This window comes from Alligator mississippiensis, chromosome 6 (assembly GCF_030867095.1).
Source record: "Alligator mississippiensis isolate rAllMis1 chromosome 6, rAllMis1, whole genome shotgun sequence".
NCBI classification, from domain to species: Eukaryota; Metazoa; Chordata; order Crocodylia; family Alligatoridae; genus Alligator; species Alligator mississippiensis.
The window spans coordinates 73,714,602-73,735,269 of NC_081829.1; the positions used below are offsets into that span (position 1 = coordinate 73,714,602).

Consider the following 20,668-nt stretch of genomic DNA (forward strand, 5'->3'; position numbering starts at 1 on the left):
GCACCCTATGTGTGACATGCCACATGTTCAAATTAATGCTTGATAGAAGCTAACTACAAAACATTACTTTTATTGCACAATTACTTGGTTAATGTGTCAGGATGTTAATCTATCTACTCCATGCCATATAAACTATATTTAGTGCTATTTTCTAACCTATTAGCAAAACAACACAGTCAACCCTGACACAACCATGAGACATAACAGTAACCTGGCACAGTTACAGCAACGGGACCACAGTGATTTTTTTCTTCTTCTTTCGTATGGCTTTAGGAGCAAGAGCTATCATCACAGTTTTAATTCCAAATTCCCCAACCAGACCAATGCCGTTTTGGAAAGCAAGTGTAACTCCAGGATGTTGCCCTCAAACTTGTATCTGGGGCAGGATGTCGTTATGTGGTCCATGGTTCTAGTCGCAGTCAAGCAAGGGTTTTAGGTACCACTTGTACATCAGGTGGCCACACCGACCATGTCCAGTGCGTATCCTATTAGGGGTTGTCCACTTACTCCATGGAATGTTGAAGCCCAGTCATTGCATTGTTGAGTCCGAGATAAAGTGTGTATTTGGGAAAGTGTTTTCTGCCCAAGCTTTCCTCCAAGATTCTTCAGTTTTGTGGTATGGGAGGTGCTCGGTTTGTGTCCATACAGGTTTTTGTGAAATCATGTGATGAGTTGGGGGATCTTGAAGGTCTCTGTGGATGGGAAGGTTCGAATTACTATTGATATGCATTATTTCTCTGTATGTTTCTGCATCCCTTTGAATAGAGGAAGAGTAATGTTTAAAAGTACTGGTCGCTACTGCACTGAAGTTGATATCAAAATTCCAGAGATAGTTCTCATTACTGAGTAGGGTTATGTGTCAATGAGTTTGGTATGTGACCAGTGTCCTGCTACTGCAAAAGTTGTCAATATATGCTCAAGAATCCTGGGTAAAGGGCTACACCCCCACTGTAGAACAAGGAAACCCCCTCCCCACACAGTCCATACTGGTATGACCATGAGATAAAATTCCTTTCTAGCCTGAAATATGGTGATTGGTCTGAGCCCGAGTAGAGAAACAAAACCCTTTAGCCAGGAGCCTCCAGGTTTAAGTCCCAGCAGAAGCATTGTCACAGCCCAATTAAAATCCCCAGTCTTGGATGCTGCACCACCCAATATTTTTGAGGAAGAAGAAGAACCACCCGTGTCCCAAACAAATGTAGCAGTAGGAAGGAAAAAAAATTCCTTCCTGGCCCCATGTAGTAACCTGCAAAGCCCAGAAGTATGGGAAATACTCACAGTAGAATGTAGACATAGAATATGTTGTGAGATTAATTTAGATGCTTTACAGAGGTTCAACTATATTTGACATGACCTTTTATCAACCTGACTTTTATAACCTTATCAAGAAAAAATGTCAGGTTTGTTTGATTCCTATGTTTGATGAGACCTTTTATTTTTAATATTTTGTTTTCTTTTTTCCTGTTTTTTTTGCAGGATTCCTTTGCTCCTGGAATTGGCTCGTCTTTCTTTGAAGTTAAACTGCATCGAAGTTGCATTTGATTGCATACATGATCTAAAGAGAGCTCAAATTAGTGTAAGTGTTAGGACTACCCTTGTCTAATGTGTTGTATTTTTCTCAAGACCAATGCTGTAGGTATTGGGCACTATACTCTCAGTGGTGAAGTGTTGATATGTATAACCATTATTAATATGCGTGGCAGTTGCAAATTTTTTTTTGCCTAAACCAGAGACGGGATGACAATTTGAGAAATAGTGTAACTATAGGAAAATACATTCTGTAAACAAAATCATAATTTTTGTCTACATCTTTAAAATGTCTCCTATGAAACATTTTAATTGGATATTCCTTCTAAATTATTCAGGTGGGAAGGAAATCCTTTTTCTGTTTTTAAAAAGGATTTAACCATCCAAAGCTAGAGAGATTGTCATTAGTTATTAATATAAAAGCTGTAAAAACAGTAACATTCTGTATAGTATTCATGTTACCCTGTATTAATAAAATCAACCTAAGTGTATAGCATTTGTATTGTAGTTCTGCTGAGTGGGAACTGGGGCATTATTGGTACCAGAGTTAGAGGCTTCTGAATGGGTCAATTCAAGAAAGGCTTACCAAGCAAGCACCCCAAGTTATCCTGTGTTCCAGGTAGTGGGAAGTCATGAGCAGGGAGCCTGGTTTTCTCTGATTTAAAAAAATCCCCAATTTTCAGTTAAAGTAACTCCAAATCCACAATTTTTCATGATTAAAATGAAACATCACTATATCTATATATAAGTGGTGTTTAATTTAACTGATGGAAGAAATTGGATTGGGGGTTACTTTTTTTAACCAAAAATTGGGGATTTTTTTAAATCGGAGAAAACCAGGATCCCTGGTCATGAGGGTTCTCCAGTGCAACAAAGAAGCTGCATTCCTAAGTGTTTGCAGAGAGAAGTGCAGTGTGTTCCTGTCCTGAATTCTTGTATTATATGTGCTGGCCTCTGTGAGTGCGTCTCTGCCACTCTCACCCTCAGACTGGCCAAAATAACTACTGATCTTTATTCTTTCTGCTTAACAGTCTTGTTGCCAGTCCCTGCATTGAGAGAGGTATAAAAATCTGTAAAAGAGCACCTATTTCTGTTAGGCAAGAGAGATTTCACGCACCCTTAAATAAGTCCCTCTTATTAGAATATATATGTCTGTGATTAAATATGCAAGTAATTTTATATAATAAAAAATAATCGTGTACGCATTAAGTGATACTGGTAGACTTAGCTGTAACAAAGGTTGCCAGGCACTCTTCATCTTAAGACCCTGTTTCCAGTTCCTTATAATTTTTTCCAGACATTAAACATTTAGTCTGAACATTTTTTATCCCAGGTTTGTTCTTCCAGCTGAACATTTTGGGGGAAAAAATAGCTATTCAGAGAACGAGGTTGGGGACAGGGAGAAAAAATATTTTGTTCATAGAACCATAGAGTCAGTGGGCTGGAAGGGACCTGTAAGATCATCAAGTCTGGTCCCCTTCCATAGGTAGAAGGTTAATGAGCTAAAACTAGCTCAATGAGGTGTTTATCTAGCTTCCTCTTGAACACCTCCAAGGATGGCGACCGCACCACCTCTGCTGGGAGTGTGTTTCAGGTTCTAGTTACCCTTACAGAGAAGTTCTTCCTTGATGTCCAGCCTAAATGTTCCCTCTGTTAGCGTTTGCCCATTTGTCCTCATCCTCCCAAGCGGTGCCTTCCTGAAGAGTTGCTCCCCGATATCTAGGTGTTCCCCCCGACATACTTGTAGGTAGCTATCAAGTCACTTCGCAGCCTCCTCTTACTCAGATTGAACAAGACCAGCTCCCGGAGTCTCTCCTCATAGGGCCTATCCTCCAGGCCCTTAATCATGCAGGTGGACCTTCTCTGTACCCTCTTGAGTTAATCCTCATCCTTCTTGAAGTGCGGTGCCCAAAACTGGGTAGAGTTCTCCATTTGCAGCCACACCAGCACTGCATAGAGGGAGAAGCACCTCCTCAGCTGATGCATGCCAGAGTTCTGTTTGCCCTGCTGGTGACTTCCTTGCACTGTTGTCTTGTACTCATCTTCTGGTTGATTGTGACCCCCAGGTCCCATTCAGATGCTGTTCCAGCCAGTGGGATACTGCCTGTCCTATAGTTGTGGTGAAGGTACTTCCTACCCAGATGAAGTGCCTGGAACTTTTACCTGTTGAACCTCATCTGATTCCGATCAGCCCATAGAACCAGCCTGTCACGATCGTCCTGGATCTTTACCCTATCCCAGGGGTAGGCAATGTTTTTTGGCCCGAGGACTGAAAAACACCACAATGCCTACCTCGGAAGGTGCCAGAGTGCCAGCATGGCAGGAAAACAAAATGAGGGCAAGGGGTACATGGCAGGATGCCCTGCTTGTGCCCCTTCCCCCCAGCCCTGCTGCCCTGTGCCCCCTAACCCTACTGCCCCATGCTCCCCACCTAAAGCCCCTGTCCCCCAAGCCCGGGCTCTGTGGCTGTCAGCAGCTACCCTGGCTCTGGGTAGCTGCTGGAGCCCAGGCTGCTCCTAGCAGGGCTTGCAGCATCCCAAATGCCTGCTGGGAGCATCCCAGGCTGTCAGCTGGCAGCAGCTCCCCAGAGCCAGAGCTGGCTGCAGCCAGGAGGCTCCAAAGAGCTGTGCCAGGCTCCGAGCTCTGGCATCAGCTCTGCACCCGCGCATTGGAGCAGGCGGTGAGGGAGGGGCCTGAGGCAGCGCAGCCCGGTCTCTCCCCTGCTCCTGGCACATAGTTGATAGCAGGCTTCCAGACGGAGCCCAGCGCAGCTGTTTGGAGGCAGCCCAGGCTCTGGGCAGCTGCAGCAAGCAAGCAGGGGGCACCTGCTTTTTACCCCCTTTGTATTTAAAAAAGGACTTCTTGTTGTCCTTGATCCAGGTTACTAGTCCCAGTTCCATCTCTGCCTTAGCCTTTCTAACACGCCCCCTGCAATCTTGAGCAATGGAGGTATACTCCTCCTTGGTGATGACCCCTCCCTTCCATTGGGTGTACACCTCCTTTTTAGCTTTGAGACATTCCTGGATGCTTTTGATGATCCATGGGGGCTTTTGAACACTCTTCCCCCTTTGATCCATGTTGGGATTGTCACCCTTGTCATCCCACTCTTAACGTAGTGATACCTTCTGCTGAATGTAATGGATATGTGTATGTTTAAAGCCTCATGACAGCTTTGAAAAAACTCGGCTCTGATTTACACAGAATAGACATTTCAACTAAATTGAATACTGTGCTTCACTGATTTCAATGGAAATCAGTACTAAGATATCTGCTTACAAGACTAAGGTCTACATCATGATTCTTGTCATTCTTACAAATATTTGTTTTATACATTTGTATTCCATAGGATCCAGGAAAACTAATTGAAATAGAATGCCTGGAGTGTGAATATGAAGTCCAAAAACTTGGCAGGAAAATCTCAAGCTATACAAAAGGTGCTGTTGAGGTATGTTCTTTAATCATCATTATTTTTAATATATCATTTAACCAAAATTTGCTGTTAAGTATCCAGACTCTGCATATTAGTGGTCTGTAGCTCAATCATATGCAACTTTGTGAAAAATCAGAAATCATTTTCATTGTTTTATGATTTTTCTAATAAATGTGCAGAAAAAGTCATCAAGTACAATAAACAGAATTCTCTGGTTCTAGAAGTTTGCAGTTTGTAGTTCTGGGCCATACTGTGTCCTGCAAAAATGAACCCAGGTGGAAGGAGGAGGGAACAAATAACAAGCTGTCATACTCATGTTTTGCACCTAGAGAAAGTACTGGCATATGTAGAAAGCGTGCCATTCAAGGAAGGCTTATACATAAAGGGTGGTGCTACAGGTTATTTATAACCGTTCTAAATGCACTTAAAACAGGAGCATCCACACGTTAAAGGGTGTCAAACTGTGCTAAATACCCTCTAGGCATTTTAAAGTTATACCACTTCAGGCAAGGGTTATCTTTGAGTCATTCTGCCTAGCTCCAGCTAGAGCAGCATTTCTCAATTCATGGGTTATGACCCAAAAGTGGGTCATGATAATATTTGAAAGGGTTGTGTACAAATCACAAAAAAATGTGGGTAATCACGGATCTCCCCGTGCAAGCTGGCAGCATTCCAGCCTGCAAGGGGGTGTTTGGGGTGATCAGCACTGGAGGAACATGGCCAAGCATCGAGACTGCATTAGGGCAGAGGGGCGGTGGGAAGGCGCCTTCCACCTGGGGGAAAGGGCGGAGAAGAGAGCTGCATGGCTGGGCTGGTGGCAGCAGGCCAGTGCTAATGCTTGTGAGGGTAGGGCAGCCATGAGACACTGCTCAGGGGTTTGGAGGAACCATGACCAGGCTGCCTGGCACAGCACAGGAGCCCACCTGCTCCTCCCTCCAGCCCATGCTGGGCCAGACTCAGTCCACTGCCACCTGCATGAGCCGGAGCCATGGCAGCCATCGCACTCTGGCGCAAGTGGGACAGGGGCAGCAGGGCTGGGGGGGCAGCAGGCTGCAGGTTGGGAGTCAGGGGCCCCAGTATGTCCCCGGGGGGGGGAGCAGGGGACTGTGGGTTGTGCACCAGCAGGGTCATGGGAGTGTGTGTTGTGACAGGCCATGGACCTTTGCAAATGGGTGCTAGTCAGAAAAAGCTGGTGAACCACTAAACTAGAGTGTTGTTAATCTGCTATATGGAGATATAAAGCAACAAGTTTGCAGTCATCCAGGATTTGATGGCTCCTAGCCCTTCTTCCCTGACAAACCTTCCACTTTCCCTAATTCTGTTGCCAAGGAGATGGTACTGGCCCCAAGCACCTTCCTCAGCGATATGACCCCCGCCCACATGTCACCACGCTTCCAACTCCAAGGATTGTAGGAGACTGGAGCTGGGTTCCTGGGCTGTGGGTCAGGTATGCAACCCTCCTCTCAGAGAGCTAACTAAGCCTTTCTCCTACATCCAGGCAGCTGTCCCATAGGCAGCAGAGCTTGTCAGAGGGAAGGGATAGCTTCCCTCCTCAGCCTCCCATGTTCCTAGTGTTACAGGTTACCTTTGAACCATCCCAAAGGCACTTACAGTGGAAGTATTCACCTGTTCAAAGGGTGCTAACCCATGCTAAGTACTTTCTTAACACCTTAAATTTATACCACTTAGGGTGAGGGTTATCTTTCAGCTGTTCTGCCAAAGTCAAGATAAGATATTGTTAGTCCACTTCCTAGAGATAAAGCAATCAATTTGCAATCCTCCATCATCCCAGGATGCACAGCTTCTAGCCCCTCTATTTCTTTCCACCCTCTAAACCTCTACCAATTTCCTGTCTGGTGACTAGTGGTAATCACGGTTGTGCAGGTCTGAGACAACACTAAGCCTTAACCTGTGACTGCTCTAAAACTGTTCCAACTTTATGACAGCATAACATTCCACAGATTTAAAATGATTTGAGGGTAACCTGTAACAGCACCCAGAGTACTCAAAAATAATCGCATTAACATTGAGCTTAATGTTATGAGTAAAGTTACTTTTGGATACGAGTGTTCTCATCCTCAATCACTAAAATAGCAGGCACTTATTGTATTTTTTTTCTTTTTCTTCCACATATAAATAAGTATTATTCTCATTTGAATAAATATAATAATGTAGGGTAGCAGTAGTATTATAGCTGTGATGGCCTAGGAAGGAGCAAGCATTTTTTGTCTTATCTTTCATTGTACCAGCTGTATATTTGGGAGAGACGTTGGACCAGCTTTTGGGCATCAAGTGCCCTTAGTTATCTTTACCCCAAAAGACTGCATGCAAAAATTGCTTTATTTCTAACACATAAACATCTTTCTAAGATCTTTGAAGTTAGTGAATTCCTGTGCTAGAGTTCTGCTTATGTAAAGAGCAATTTGTATTGGCCTAACTCTTCTCCCTTTGAAGTCAATAGAAGTTTTTCTGTTATTTCAATTGAAGTAGAGTTAGGCCAATACTAAATGCTTATGGAAACCTCACCTATAATGTTTCTTTTTTTCCTCTTACACCAGGCTCAGACCTTAATAGAGGAATGGGCAGTTATTTGGGCCCAGGGGCTCCATAGGGAGTTTGAATGAGCTGTTGTAAACTGGGTCAGCACCCCTGCCTCACCCCAGCTGCCACAACAACTTACTAAATTCCATATGTGGGATGGGGCCACAGGTGGGCTGGGAGCGGTGTTTGGGAGCTAGATGGGCCGATGAAGCCAGAATAATGGGGCAAGGTCATGAGGCAGCCCCTGCCCTGTGGGGGGCATATGCGCAAGTGAAGAGGGGCATGTAGATGAGGCTGCCTGGGCACTAGGTCCTGGGAGCTGACCAAGAGTGAGGGGAGGGAGGAGGGGACAGGACAGGGGGTGTGTGCAGCGGAGTTTGCCCAGGTGCTCTGGTCCACAGCTGCTCCTGCAGTGCTCCACATAGGCCAAGTCCCGCCTGAGCAGCCCACACTGTGTTTCTGCCTGTACCTACCAGCCCAGGCCCAGCCAGTGTGCACAGCTTACCAGCGGAGCAGCTCCCAGTGCAGCTGCACCTGCCCCAGTGCTACTTGGTTCCCTTCACCTGCAGTGGCGGCTCCTCCTGCTCCTGCTGTGCTGTTTCAGGCTGGGAGGAAGCTTCAGCTGGGTGGCTCTTGCCCCAGCGCACAGGGCTCCGGCTTCAGCTCTTGGCTGCCTTCCACTCTGCCCATCTGGCACAGGCTTGTGGAGTGGGTAGAAGGCAGCCAGGAGTTGGAGCTGGATCCTGTGCCCTGGGGCAGGAGATGCCTGGCTGAACCTTCCTCCTGGCCCAGAGCTGCGCAGCAGGAACAGGAGGAGCAGCAGCCACTGGAGGCTTGGGGAACTGAGCAGCACCCAGGTGACTGCAGCCACACCATAAGCAGCCCTGTCGGTAAGCTGTGCACACTGGCCAGGGCTAGGCAGGTGGGTGCAGGCTGGAGCATGGCCCAAGTGGGACTAACTTAGAGTGCAATATGGGCAGCTATGGGCCAGATCAAATTAATTGGCCAGTGTTCCCTGTGGGTCAGATCCAATCACTTGGCTGGCTGGATCCAGCTTGTGGACTGTATTTTGCCCACCCCTGCCTTAATATCTGTTGAAGGAACTAAAGACAGGGCATAGAGGTTATACATAACAGTGAATTTCTGGTATCATAGGCAAGGGGGGTAGGCAGACAGGCTTCTGCCTGGGAATGGCTGTATAGCAGAACAAAGTACCTAAACTAATGTTGTTTAACTTTCACAACATTTTTTAAAACCATTTGTTTGCATGATGCATCATGAAATAAACGTCATGGAAGTTTGATAAGTCAGCAGTTTCAGTGTTGTGTTTTGTTTTTTTCCTCTATTGGAAAGACCCCCTAAAATAGAGTGTTATAGGAGCACGTAGCACATCTTTTGTGCTATTTGTAAATCACTATGAATTTATTTTCATTTGTACAGACTCAGCTGAAAGTGATAAGAAGACTTGAACTAGCTTTGCAACATGCAGTTCGAGTGGGAGACCCCAATGTTGTTCAGGCTGTTTGTGCAACTCAGTGGAATCTTTGCCTACCACTGTTACAACACAACTTGCTTCAACATGTAAAAAAACCATTGATTTCTGTGGCTGATATCCTAGAAAAGATTGACAGGTGAGTTACTTTGTTATGTAAACTTTTATTTGTTACTTTGAGAAAGAGTCCTAATTTGAGAGCAAATGTAAAGACTGAATGTTAATTATAGATACAACACAAGTGAAAAATAATCTCTAAGTTGGACATTACATCACAATATTATTATATGTGTATAATATCCTTCCTTTATATACATATCACATATCTTATAATGTGTTGGGAATGTTTTTTCAAGGACATGAATGAATATATATCTCCTTATTCACTACTAGAATGAAGCCTCTGCGTTGTGAAATTTCACAAGTATTTCATGACATTCAGTGTTACTGTCATTTAGGATAGGAAGTAAAGAGTGCTACATGCAATCAAACTTACATGAGAAAATTATAAAGACAAGGTCATTAACAGTGTTGGTATATAGCTTGGTTTCTGGCATGAATACCTCTCTTTTTAGGAAAAATATTTAGTATTTTATTATTGCAAGAGGCTGCGGTTTGACTGTGTGACATCTTAAACGGTACAATCCTGTCACATAGGGTCCTCCAAGACCATACCGGAACCAGATTTTTTTAAATTAGGAGTGCCATCTACTTTTTTCCAGTAATTGTGATATTATCCTGAGAGGTTTGGGGCTAAATCTTATTTCCCCATCATGCACTTACATGATACTTAGAATGCCATATAATTGCGATTTTGACGCTTATGCAGTTTGCATTCCAAATACTTATGCTTGCCCTCCTTTTCCTTACTGTGTATGTTCAGTAGGCTGCACTCTGGCATGGTATAGGTCCAGGAATATAATTGCCTGGGAACAGACATAATATTGTGTAAGTCCCAAAACTATTCATAAGATACAACTAGAGAATGCTTGTTGCTGCAGGAGGAGATTTATAAAGATAAAATATAAGATGAAAGTTAGAAATTAGCTCTTCCCATGCTAGGCCTTGCTTCAGGAAGGTGCTTAATGATGTACTTAATTTTGGGACATTCAGGTCGTCCCACTAACTTCACTTGACTCAAGTAGAGGTACTGAGGTGCCAGAAGTTAATTATGTACTTAAGTACATTTTTTAAGTCTGGGATTACAATCAACCTGTTAGCTAATGAGAACAAAGATTATACCTTTCTATATTACAGCTGTTCAAATAATGGGTATCGTTTATCATCTGAACAGGAAAATAGGTTGCTACTGACAAGAATATTAAAAATGTAAAAACTAAGACTGTATTTTCAATTAAAGTTGCATTAATATTTTATTATAATAACTTCTGAAGAAACATATATACACTTGGTGTAAAAACCACTTTTGTGATTCTCATGTAATTATTACACATTAGAGACATAGGAAGAATATCAGTGGGGATCAGTGGACAGTCCTCCAGAGTCAGCTTGGACACCTGTGTTTTTTGTCATTGGAGGTCTACTTTAATTTGTTCTCCTCATCAAAGCTCTCTAGTTATATGCTGGTTGTAGTACTCACTGTTGTAGCCGTGGTCAGTGATGTCAGTCAGGCTTCACTGTTTCTCAGTGAACTTAGCCTCAAGGCACAGACAGAAGAGCAGCTCCCTGTTGTAACTTATGGCACTTCACAGGAAGTGTTATGGGTTACAACGATCCCCAGGACCCAGTAGAGGTTTGCTGTTAGGTCCTGGGGGTTGAAGAATCCAGCCGTTGTATAGATCTGCAGCTGCTGTCTTCAAAGCAATACCCCTCCCCCTCTCCCAGGCCTGGGGCTGTTTTCGGGATGGGACAGGAGAAAGACAGTGGAGGGAGATTGTTCTGGGAATTCCCAGAACAATGCTGGAGGCTGGGGCAAGTGGATTGGAGCCTTCCCCCTGAGTTGGAAGGTGTGGGGCTCAAATCCACTTGCCCCACCCTACAGGACCAGCTGAAAAAAACCCAGACTGAACTCCCTCCGCTCCCTCTCCACCTCCCATTCTGAAGACAGCGTTGCAGCAGAGCTGAGATGCAGTCAACCCAGCCCTGTGCTCAGGCACAAGTTACTGAGGATGCTCCATTTTAGAGCGGCTGCAGCTGAATCCTCGTTCAATGACAGTTCAGATTTTCATGGGATCGGGCCCTTTTAAAGTGCTCTGCAGTCATGCACACCTGTTTGGTCATGGCTGTAGAGTGCTTTCAGGGGCCACATCAGGTAAAAATTGTCACTTCTGTCTGCACTTTCAAAGTGTTTTCAGGTTAGCAGTATGAAGCAAACAGTTAATGTGTGCTAGTCCTCTGGTATCTTCCCTCTCTCATAGCCTTTCTTATCATTTACCTACTTTCAATTTCCAGTCTGGAAGTCTTCTACCATATGCAAATACAGAAGGCAGGGTAGAGATGTATCTTAGACTAACAGACTTAATAGACTAACAGAATTAAAGATGCATAAGCTTTGGTTAGCAAGATCTCACTTCATCAGATGCTATGAAAAGATATGTAAAGAGCAAGCTATCGAAGACAAAGTGATTTGAATGTAAAAGACAGAGAAAGGGGAGAGAAGGAGGGCAGTGTTCACAGAAGCAAACAAATATTGAGCCGATAGGTAAATCGAAGCTAAAAACTAATCTAGGTAATGACATAAGAATCTCATATATAGCTGTATAACTCCTAAGGATAGACTCCTGGCCAGATCATGAGTAGAGAACAAAGAGCCCAGGACTGATAAATTGCAGTATTTAGGCTTTCAGTGAAACCATGATGACATGAGATTTTATTTTCATGGCACCTGTGTAACCCTGTTGCTTCACTGGACCTACTCAGCTGTAATCAACAGGAACTTAGCATTAGATTGTTGAAAGTGGTGAGTCATAGAATCATAGAAAGTTAGGGTTGGAAGGGACCTCAGGAGGTCATCTAATCCAGCCCCCTGCTCAGAGCAGGACCAGCCCCAACTAGATCATCCCAGCCAAAGCTTAGTCAAGCTGGGTCTTGAAAACCTCCAAGGAAGGAGCTTCCATCACGTATTTGGGAATCTGTTCCAGTGCTTTACTACCCTACTAGTGAACAAAATTATTTCTGATTTCTAACCTAAACTTCCCTTGCTGCAACTTGAGTCCATTGCTCCTTGTTCTGTCTCCTGCCACCACTGGGAACAGTCTAACTCTCTACTTTTCAGGCTGGACTTTCAAAAGAGTTCCACTTCCAGTCAGACACCTATATGTCATGGACACAGAGCTGGGCATTATGATTGTAAACAGTGCCAAATGTCTAACAGCTCATGGTCTAATGGGAGCTAGTAGGGACAGAGTACTTTTGAAAATCTGACCACATTGTTTAGGTGCTTCAGTGGAAACTGTAGGGTGCTGAGTTCCAGTTCTTAATGAACAAATCTTTTCATGAAGCCTGCCAAGTTTCAATTAGATAGATGCAGGGGTTTCTGGGAAATTACACCTCAAGCTGCTGACAAGCAAAATCGTGTCACGTGTGTGTGTTAAGGCACAGCAGGGTGAAAACTGCTGACATGGTAGCCCCTGCTGAGGCCATGAAGCCTGCCAGGTTTCAAGGATATAGGTGCAAGGGTTTCTGGGAAACTGCACCTCAAGCTGCTGACAAGTAACATTTGTCACATGGGTGACACTGTATGTTAAGGCACACCCTGATTGGCACTGGGGCCTCTACATGACATGGTAGTATGCCCCAATGAGACCTCTCTTCCTCTCTTACAGCCTCAGCCCAGTCCACTACTTTAAATGACAACAGGTAAAATAATAACTTAGTGAGCAGTAGCACAATAGTACCAGCAGCATCTCAGGCAGCCAAACTGTCACAGAGCCTTTCTTTCCCCTCCTGCAGGAGCTTCTTCTCCAGCAGCTGCCAGAGAACTCTCCCTACCAGCCCCATCCCTGGGGCTTAGATGTGCCCAGGGCCCTGCATCCTTCTGGTCAGGTGCTAGGTGTGTTGGTTTGAGGACATGGCACTGGCAGACAAGGTCCTTTCCTTTGAGTCAGTCTAACCTGATGCTGTTTCTGGATGAAAGGAATAGTAAAGAAGCCAGAGGCTGGCACGCAATGCAGGCAAGAAAGCCATTAAGTGAAAATGAAATGGAGGTGTCAGGGGGTGAGGGACAGGCTGGGATGGGGGGGAAGGGGAACATAGGAGTGCACGTAAAAGTGCAGTGGTACCTGGGGAGTCAAATGTCTGGCAGGTTGTAGTGTGTCAGAATTCCAATGTCTATTTTGAGTCCATGAGTTTCTGTACCTAGGAGGCTGATGAAGTGCAGTTCATAGGCTTGTCTGTGAACAGTGGTTTGTAAATTCCCTTTGAGGATCAGGCCTGAGAGATTGGAGACAGGTAGTTGGGTGTCCTTGTCTTTGATAGATTTTCAGTGTGAGCTCATTCTGGCGTGCAGTATTTCCTACGTATTTTCTATCAGGGCATTTGGTGCCCTGATGGAGATATGTGTTGTTAAGATATCTCCATAGTGGAGATATTGTTGCCAGGTTTTGCATGTCTTGTCATGGCATGGCCTGGATCCATTCGGTGTGTTTTGAGCTGTAGGAAGTTGGCTTCTGGTGATGAGGTTAACGAGGTTCAGTGCTTGTTTGAATTCACAAACCATGTTTCACAGGCGAGCCTATGAACTGCAGTTCATCAACCTCCTAGGTACAGAAACTCATGGACTCAGTATAGGTGTGTAGGTTGTAGCTGTGTTGGTCTAAGGACATAGGCAGACAAGGTTCCTTGGGTGAATCTGATATCTTTTATTAGACCAACCCAAATAGTTGGAAAATAATTATTAAGCAAGCTTTCGGGTTCAAAAACCCTTCGTCAGGCTAAGGAAGTTTCAGCAGTTGGTGTGTGCTCTTCCTGGATGGAATGAAAAGTAAAGAAGCCAGAGGCTGGGCTGGTATGCATACAAGACAGGTAGTCAGTGAAAATGTAGATTGAGGAGTCAATGGGTGAGAGACAGGTGGGGGGTGGAAGAGAGAGAAGGGGGATGAAAGTGGAGAGATACCTGGGGAGTCAGATGTCAGGCAGGTTATAATGTGTCATAAATCCAATGTCTATGTTTAGTCCATGATATTTAGTGTCCAGGAGGCTGATGAAGTGGAGTTCATAGGCTTGTCTCTGGGAAGTGTTTTGTAAATTGGAGAGAGAGTGGTTTTCTTGTGAGAAATATGCCCCCACAGGTAATTGGGTATTTCTGTCTTTGATAGATTTCCGGTGTGCATTCATTCTGGTGTGCAGTTGTTGTTTGGTCTCTCCTACGTATTTTCCATCAGGGCATTTGGTACATTGGATGAGATATATTACATTTCTGGAGGTGCAGCTGTAAGTTCCAGGGATGCTGATGGCTCTGTTGTGGGGTGTAGTGATTGTGGGGGTGGTGGAGATGTGTTGGCAGGTTTTGCATTTCTTGTCATGGCATGGTCTGGATCCTTTTGGTGTGTTCTGGGCTTGAGGAAGTTTGATGAGGTGATGGTGATGAGGTTAACAAGGTTCAGTGCTTGTTTGAAGGCTAAGATGGGTGGCTCTGGGAAGATATTTTTAAGAATAGGGTCTCTTTCTAGTATGGGTTGCAATTGTTTGAGGATTTTCCGTACAGGTTCAAGGGAGGGGTGATATGTCATAACCAGCGGTGTGCAATTTGTGGGGGGGTTTCTTCTGTACTGCAGCAGTTCTTCACGTGGTATCCAGGTGGCTCTTTCAAACGTGCGATCTACTTCTCTGGAGGAGTGTCCTTGTTGGGTGAAAGCCTTTTTAAGATTGGTCAGGTGGCAATCCCAGATGTTCTCTTCAGTGCAAATTTGATGGTATCTGAGGGCTTGGCTGTATATCACAGCTTTTTTGGTGTGTTCAGGGTGATTGCTGGTTTTGTGCAGATATGTATGTTGGTCTGTGGGTTTCTTGTATAATGTGGTCTGTATTTTATCATTCTGGATACTGATCATCGTGTCTAAAAAGGAGATGTTGGTGCTGGAGTATTCTAGAGAAAGTTGAATGGAGGGATGGTGATTGTTGAATTTCTGATGGAACTCAATCAGAGATTGCAGGTTTTCAGTCCAAACGATAAAGATGTCATTGATATATCTTAAGTATAGCAAGGGTTTGATGGTGCAGTTCTTAAGGAAATCTTCTTCCAGGTGGCTCATAAAAAGGTTGGCATATTGTGGTGCCATTTTAGTGCCCATAGCTGTTCCCATCATCTGGAGGAAGTGTTGATTATTAAAAGTGAAATTGTTGTGTGTGAGGATGAAGTGTATAAGGTCAGTAATATCTTTGTATCTGTATTCTGAGTTGTAATCTTGTTCCTGTAGATAAGTAAGGCAGGCTTGGATGCCATCTTGGTGCGGGATGTTGGTATATAGGCTGGTAACGTCCATGGTGGCTAGGAGCGTGTTGCTGGGAAGGTGGTCTATGTTTTTAAGTTGCTGTAGAAAGTCTGTAGTGTCTTGTTCAAAACTTGCTCTGTGGGTGACGAGCGGTTTTAGGATTGATTCAATGAAACCTGATATTTCCTCGGTTAGGGTCCCATGTTTGGATATGATAGGTCTGCCAGGGTTCCCTTGTTTGTGGATTTTAGGGAGCATGTAAAAAGTCCCCAGGTTAGGTAGTGGGGGGATCAAGGTCTGTAGTTTTTTTTTGCAGTCTTGATGGAAATGATTTGATGGTATTGTTGAGTTTTTCGGTGAAAAGGGGAGTAGGATCTTCTTGTAGTTCTTTGTAGTAGGTGGTGTCAGAGAGCTGTCTGTTGGCTTCCTTTATGTAGTCTTCACAGTTTAGGATGACTATGGCTCCTCCTTTAACTGCTGATTTTATTACTATTTGGTGGTTAGATCGTAGAGATTCTATGGCCTTTTTCTCCGCTAGAGAGAGGTTGTGGTGGTGGCGTGTGTTACTGATTATTTCATTGTTCATTATTTCCCTGAAGCAGTCAATGTAGCGGTCAAGGTTAGGGTTTTGTCCACTGAGGTGTCCAATCTGATGTTTTTTGGGGCTTTTTGGTGTTGATCTTTTCCTGAATGTAGTCAGAGGATGAGTTGTTGTTGGGAGTGGGTTCAGTTTGGTCATGGAAATATTCCTTGAGGTACAGGTGTCGGAAGAATTCTTCTAGTTCTCCACATTGAAGTATTTTATTAGGGTATTTTTCTGGACAGAAATTTAGGCCTTTAGAAAGGACAGATTTTTCAGTTTTGGTAAGCGTGTGTGTGGAGAGATTGATAATATTTGCGGGTTGGTTGCTGCTTTCAGTTTTATCAAGTCTGAGGTTAGAATGTTGTAAGGTGTTGGTGTTGTTCCTCTGATGGTTGTTTTGTGGCTGGGGAGCTTGTTCCTGGAGTAATTTGTTACACTTCTTCTTGTTATGTAGGATGAATGTTGTAGAAAGTTTTTCATAGTCTCTTTGTATCCATTGTATATTGTTAGGGAAGGTGATTGGATTTCTGTCTTTTAAGTTGTAGTATGTGGTGATTTCCTTCCTGAGTTGATCTCTTTTGGAGTAGAGTAGATGAAGTAGATGATTTCTAATTTTCTCTGAAGTTCTTCTGCATAGCTGTGAAGCATATTTGGAGTTGTGTATAGTAGTCAGAGAATCACAGAATCATAGAAGTAGGGTCGGAAGGGACCTTGTAGATCTTCAAGTCCGACCCCCTGCCTGGGCAGGAAGAAAACTGGGCTCAAATGACCCCAGCCAGGTAGGCATCAAGCCACTTCTTAAAGACCCCCAGGGTAGGTGCCAGCACCACTTCTCTTGGAAGTTGGTTCCAGATCCTAGCTGCCCTAACTGTGAAGTAGTTCTTACAGATGTTGTTGGAGAGTAGGTTTAGATTAGACAAGTGATCGTTATTCCTTATTATCCTGGGGGGGGGCACTAGGGGAAACAAGGTCTCCCCCAAACCCTTCTGGTCCCCCCTAGTGAGTTTATAGATAGTCACCAGGTCCCCAATCCAGAGGATTGTAGATGTTTAGTCCTTGGGGGACGAAGTTGTGTTTCTTGCAAAGGCTTAGAAAATATATGTCGCTGTTGAGTTTGGCTTCTTTCTTTTTCATGTTGTACAGTTTCCATTTTAGACGGCTGAATTTGATATCATCCATGTTACAGGCATGTAGGTTGTTGCCGTGTTGGTCTAAGGACATAGGCAGACAAGGTTCCTTGGGTGAATCTGATATCTTTTATTAGACCAACCCAAATAGTTGGAAAATAATTATTAAGCAAACTTTTGGGTTCAAAAACCCTTCGTCAGGCTAAGGAAGTTTCAGCAGTTGGTGTGTGCTCTTCCTGGATGGAAGGAAAAGTAAAGAAGAATACTGGATGGAATGAAAAGTAAAGAATACTAGATACTAAAAATTATGGACTAAACATAGACATTGGATTTTTGACACATTATAACCTGCCTGACATCTGACTCCCCAGGTATCTCTCCACTTTCATCCCCCTTCTCTCTCTTCCACTCCCCCCTCCCCCCCACCACCTGTCTCTCACCCATTGACTCCTCAGTTTACATTTTCACTGACTACCTGTCTTGTATGCATACCAGCCCAGCTGCTGGCTTCTTTACTTTTCATTCCATCCAGGAAGAGCACACACCAACTGCTGAAACTTCCTTAGCCTGACGAAGGGTTTTTGAACCCAAAAGCTTGCTGGGGCTGGCAGGAAGAGTTCTCTGGCAGGAAGAGTTCTCTGGCAGCTGCTCCATTTGGCTGTGAAGTTCCCTCACTACAGGGATCACTTGGCTAAGGAGGTCATCACCAGTGCTGAGGCTCTCGGTGGCCTCGAGGAAAGTCTTGAGGACCACCAAGATCTGGGAGATGGTATCCCATTCAGCTTTGTTAAGGGGACCGCTGATCCCAATCTCCCTGAGCAAGACCATCTCATGGATGGCCTTCTGTTGCTCCGCCAGCCTCTTGAGCATCAGGTATGTGAAGTTCCACTGAGTCTCCACATCCTGCATGTTTTTGTGTTGTGGGATGTTCAGCTCTGTTTGTTTGTCCCGCAGCATCTTGCCCCCCATGATGCTGCGGTGGAAGTAGCCTGCTACCTTCCTGCATTTGAAAATGAGCTTGCTGGTGGTGCAGGCACCGTCAGTAGCACCTCTGTCCCCCTCCAAGGCATCCCTGACAATGAGGTGGAACTTGTGTGCCACACAGCGGATGCCAACAAAGTTGGCATCACGGACCACCTTGACCATACTGGCATCATTGTCGGTGACCGTGAATCCACGGGTGAGCTTACCCTGCCCATGAGCCACCCCTGCACCATGCAGTTCGTGACCACCCTTGCCGTGTAGGACTCATCCATCACCTCGGCTTGTAGGAGAGCCCATCGATGTCCTGACTGGTCCCACCAGTGCCCTGTGAGGGTGAGGTAAGCATGATCTCCACCCTGGCTGCTCCAGATGTAGTAGGGTGAAAGTGCTAGACTTTAGGAAAGCTGATTTCAATGAACTCAGGCGATTAGTCAAGGACGCACTGCAGAGTAGGAGTTTTGAAGTGATGGGAGCCCAAGAAGGGTGGCTGTGCCTTAAGGAAATGATCCTTCGGGCACAAAGGGAGACGATCCCGATGCGAGAGAAAAGAGGGAAAGGGGCCAGGTGGCTTCCTTGGCTGACCAGAGAAATCCAGGGCAGCCTAAGGGCCAAAAGGGGAGCACATAAAAAGTGGAAACAGGGAGAGTACTGAGTGCAATTCTGGGCGCCACAATTCAAGAGGGATGCGGATAACCTGGAGAGGGTCCAGAGAAGGGCCACTCGTATGGTTAAGGGCTTGCAGACCAAGCCCTATGAGGAGAGACTGGGGCACCTGGACCTCTTCAGCCTCCGCAAGAGAAGGTTGAGAGGCGACCTTGTGGCTGCCTATAAGTTCATCACGGGGGCACAGAAGGGAATTGGTGAGGTTTTATTCACCAAGGCGCCCCCGGGGGTTACAAGAAATAATGGCCACAAGCTAGTAGAGAGCAGATTTAGACTGGACATTAGGAAGAACTTCTTCACAGTTCGAGTGGCCAAGGTCTGGAATGGGCTCCCTAGGGAGGTGGTGCTCTCCCCTACCCTGGGGGTCTTCAAGAGGAGGTTGGGTATGCATCTAGCTGGGGTCATCTAGACCCAGCACTCTTTCCTGCCTATGCACGGGGTCGGACTCGATGATCTATTGAGGTCCCTTCCGACCCTAACATCTATGAATCTGTCTGAGGTGAAGTGTAAGGCCACCTGTGCACCTGCCTTGCACAGCTCCTCCCTCAAGTACTCCCTGCATGCCTCATACAGGGAGGGCACCACTGTCCTGCTTAAGGTGGTATGTGCGGGCCCTTGGTAGGATGGGGCCATGAGCGCCATGTGCCGCCTGAACCATTGCCGCTCAAATAAGGAGAAAGGCTGGTGATTGACAGCAAGCATGTCCCCAATGCTTTCGGTGATCTCGCTCGCTTTTGCAATATGTCCCCCTTTCTCTCCGCCATTCCCCCACTGTTCCAGGGTGGCCTACCTCTGCTTTGGGGGAAAAGGGGCTCTGGAGAGAGACGGGGATGTCCTTTTGGGCACTCTCCCAATGGTGCCAGGCTGAGGAGGAGCAAGGGGAAGGGGGTGGTGCCTGCAGAGATGCATCAGCATCCCTGTGTTGCTCATGTGTTTTGTTCCCTTTCCCTGGCTGGTTTTGGCTTCGCAGTGCAGGCAGATGATCTCACATACGCTAGCTCAAAATGATCCCAGACCACACTACCTGCTTGGTTCCGGATGCTGCATTTCCCCCTCCTCAGTAGGCAGAGGTACAGCAACACAAGGAGTGGACTCAGTTGAGCCACTTTCCTTCACAACCTCTAACTCAGCCTCCTCTGAAGTGCCTTCTGGGGAAGGATACCTGGCTCTAGGGGAAACTTGAGCAGTGTGGAGTCCAAACTCGGATGATTCCTCCTCCTTCCCCAGAATTTTCCTTGCTAGGGCACTCAGATCCAGCTCCAGCTCCAGTTCTTCCTCTGGCACTGGAAGGCTTAGCATGGGAAGTGAAATGGGGGTGGAGAAGACTGTCATGCTGGTACTGGTGCTGCTGTTTGTTGTCTTGGTGGTGGTGAGGGAGGTTATGACTGGTGCCCCTGAAGGGGATGCAGTCTCAGGCACAGGCAGTGGCACGTCTCCCCTCTCCTTGCTGCTTCTGGAAGCCTCGACCCTGCTAGTTGTAGGAAAAAGGCTGAGTTTCAATTGTCAGGGGTGAGGGAACTTACACCTCTCCCTCTACTCCCTCTTCTGCCACTCCCTGAAGGCTTGCAAGCTGCCTTTCCACCATGCTTCATGGTGTGTTTCATAGTGTCTTATTTTTATAAAAATCTATAAATCTATCTGTGTTCCTATATAAATTTTATAATGTATGTATATGCTGCAAGGTATAAATGTATAGAAATACAATATAAATGTATCTCCCTTCCTATATAAATTCTATAGCGTATAATCCAATTATATAGTGTGTTATATCCAATATAATTATAAAATTGAAAAGGATAAATCAATGAATATAATAAAATAAATGGGTCTAAAAGAAAGCAAAAGGTATTATGGAATCCCACTTGCTAGGCTAGCAAGTAGGAAATAATTCAAATCAATTGTAGTAGTAACCTTTGTTGTCTAATGCTC

At 45.2% G+C, this 20,668-nt stretch overlaps 1 protein-coding gene across 1 annotated transcript in view; it reads left to right on the plus strand.

Annotated features, from left to right (window-relative positions):
- The window catches only part of CFAP46 (cilia and flagella associated protein 46), a 186,195-nt gene that overhangs the window by 22,806 nt on the left and 142,721 nt on the right, over positions 1 to 20,668 (plus strand). The window contains exons 9-11 of the mRNA XM_059730335.1: positions 1,477 to 1,576; positions 4,874 to 4,972; positions 8,939 to 9,129. Of these exons, the coding sequence (XP_059586318.1) occupies positions 1,477 to 1,576; positions 4,874 to 4,972; positions 8,939 to 9,129 (390 nt within the window). The remainder of the gene's footprint in view (positions 1 to 1,476; positions 1,577 to 4,873; positions 4,973 to 8,938; positions 9,130 to 20,668) is intronic.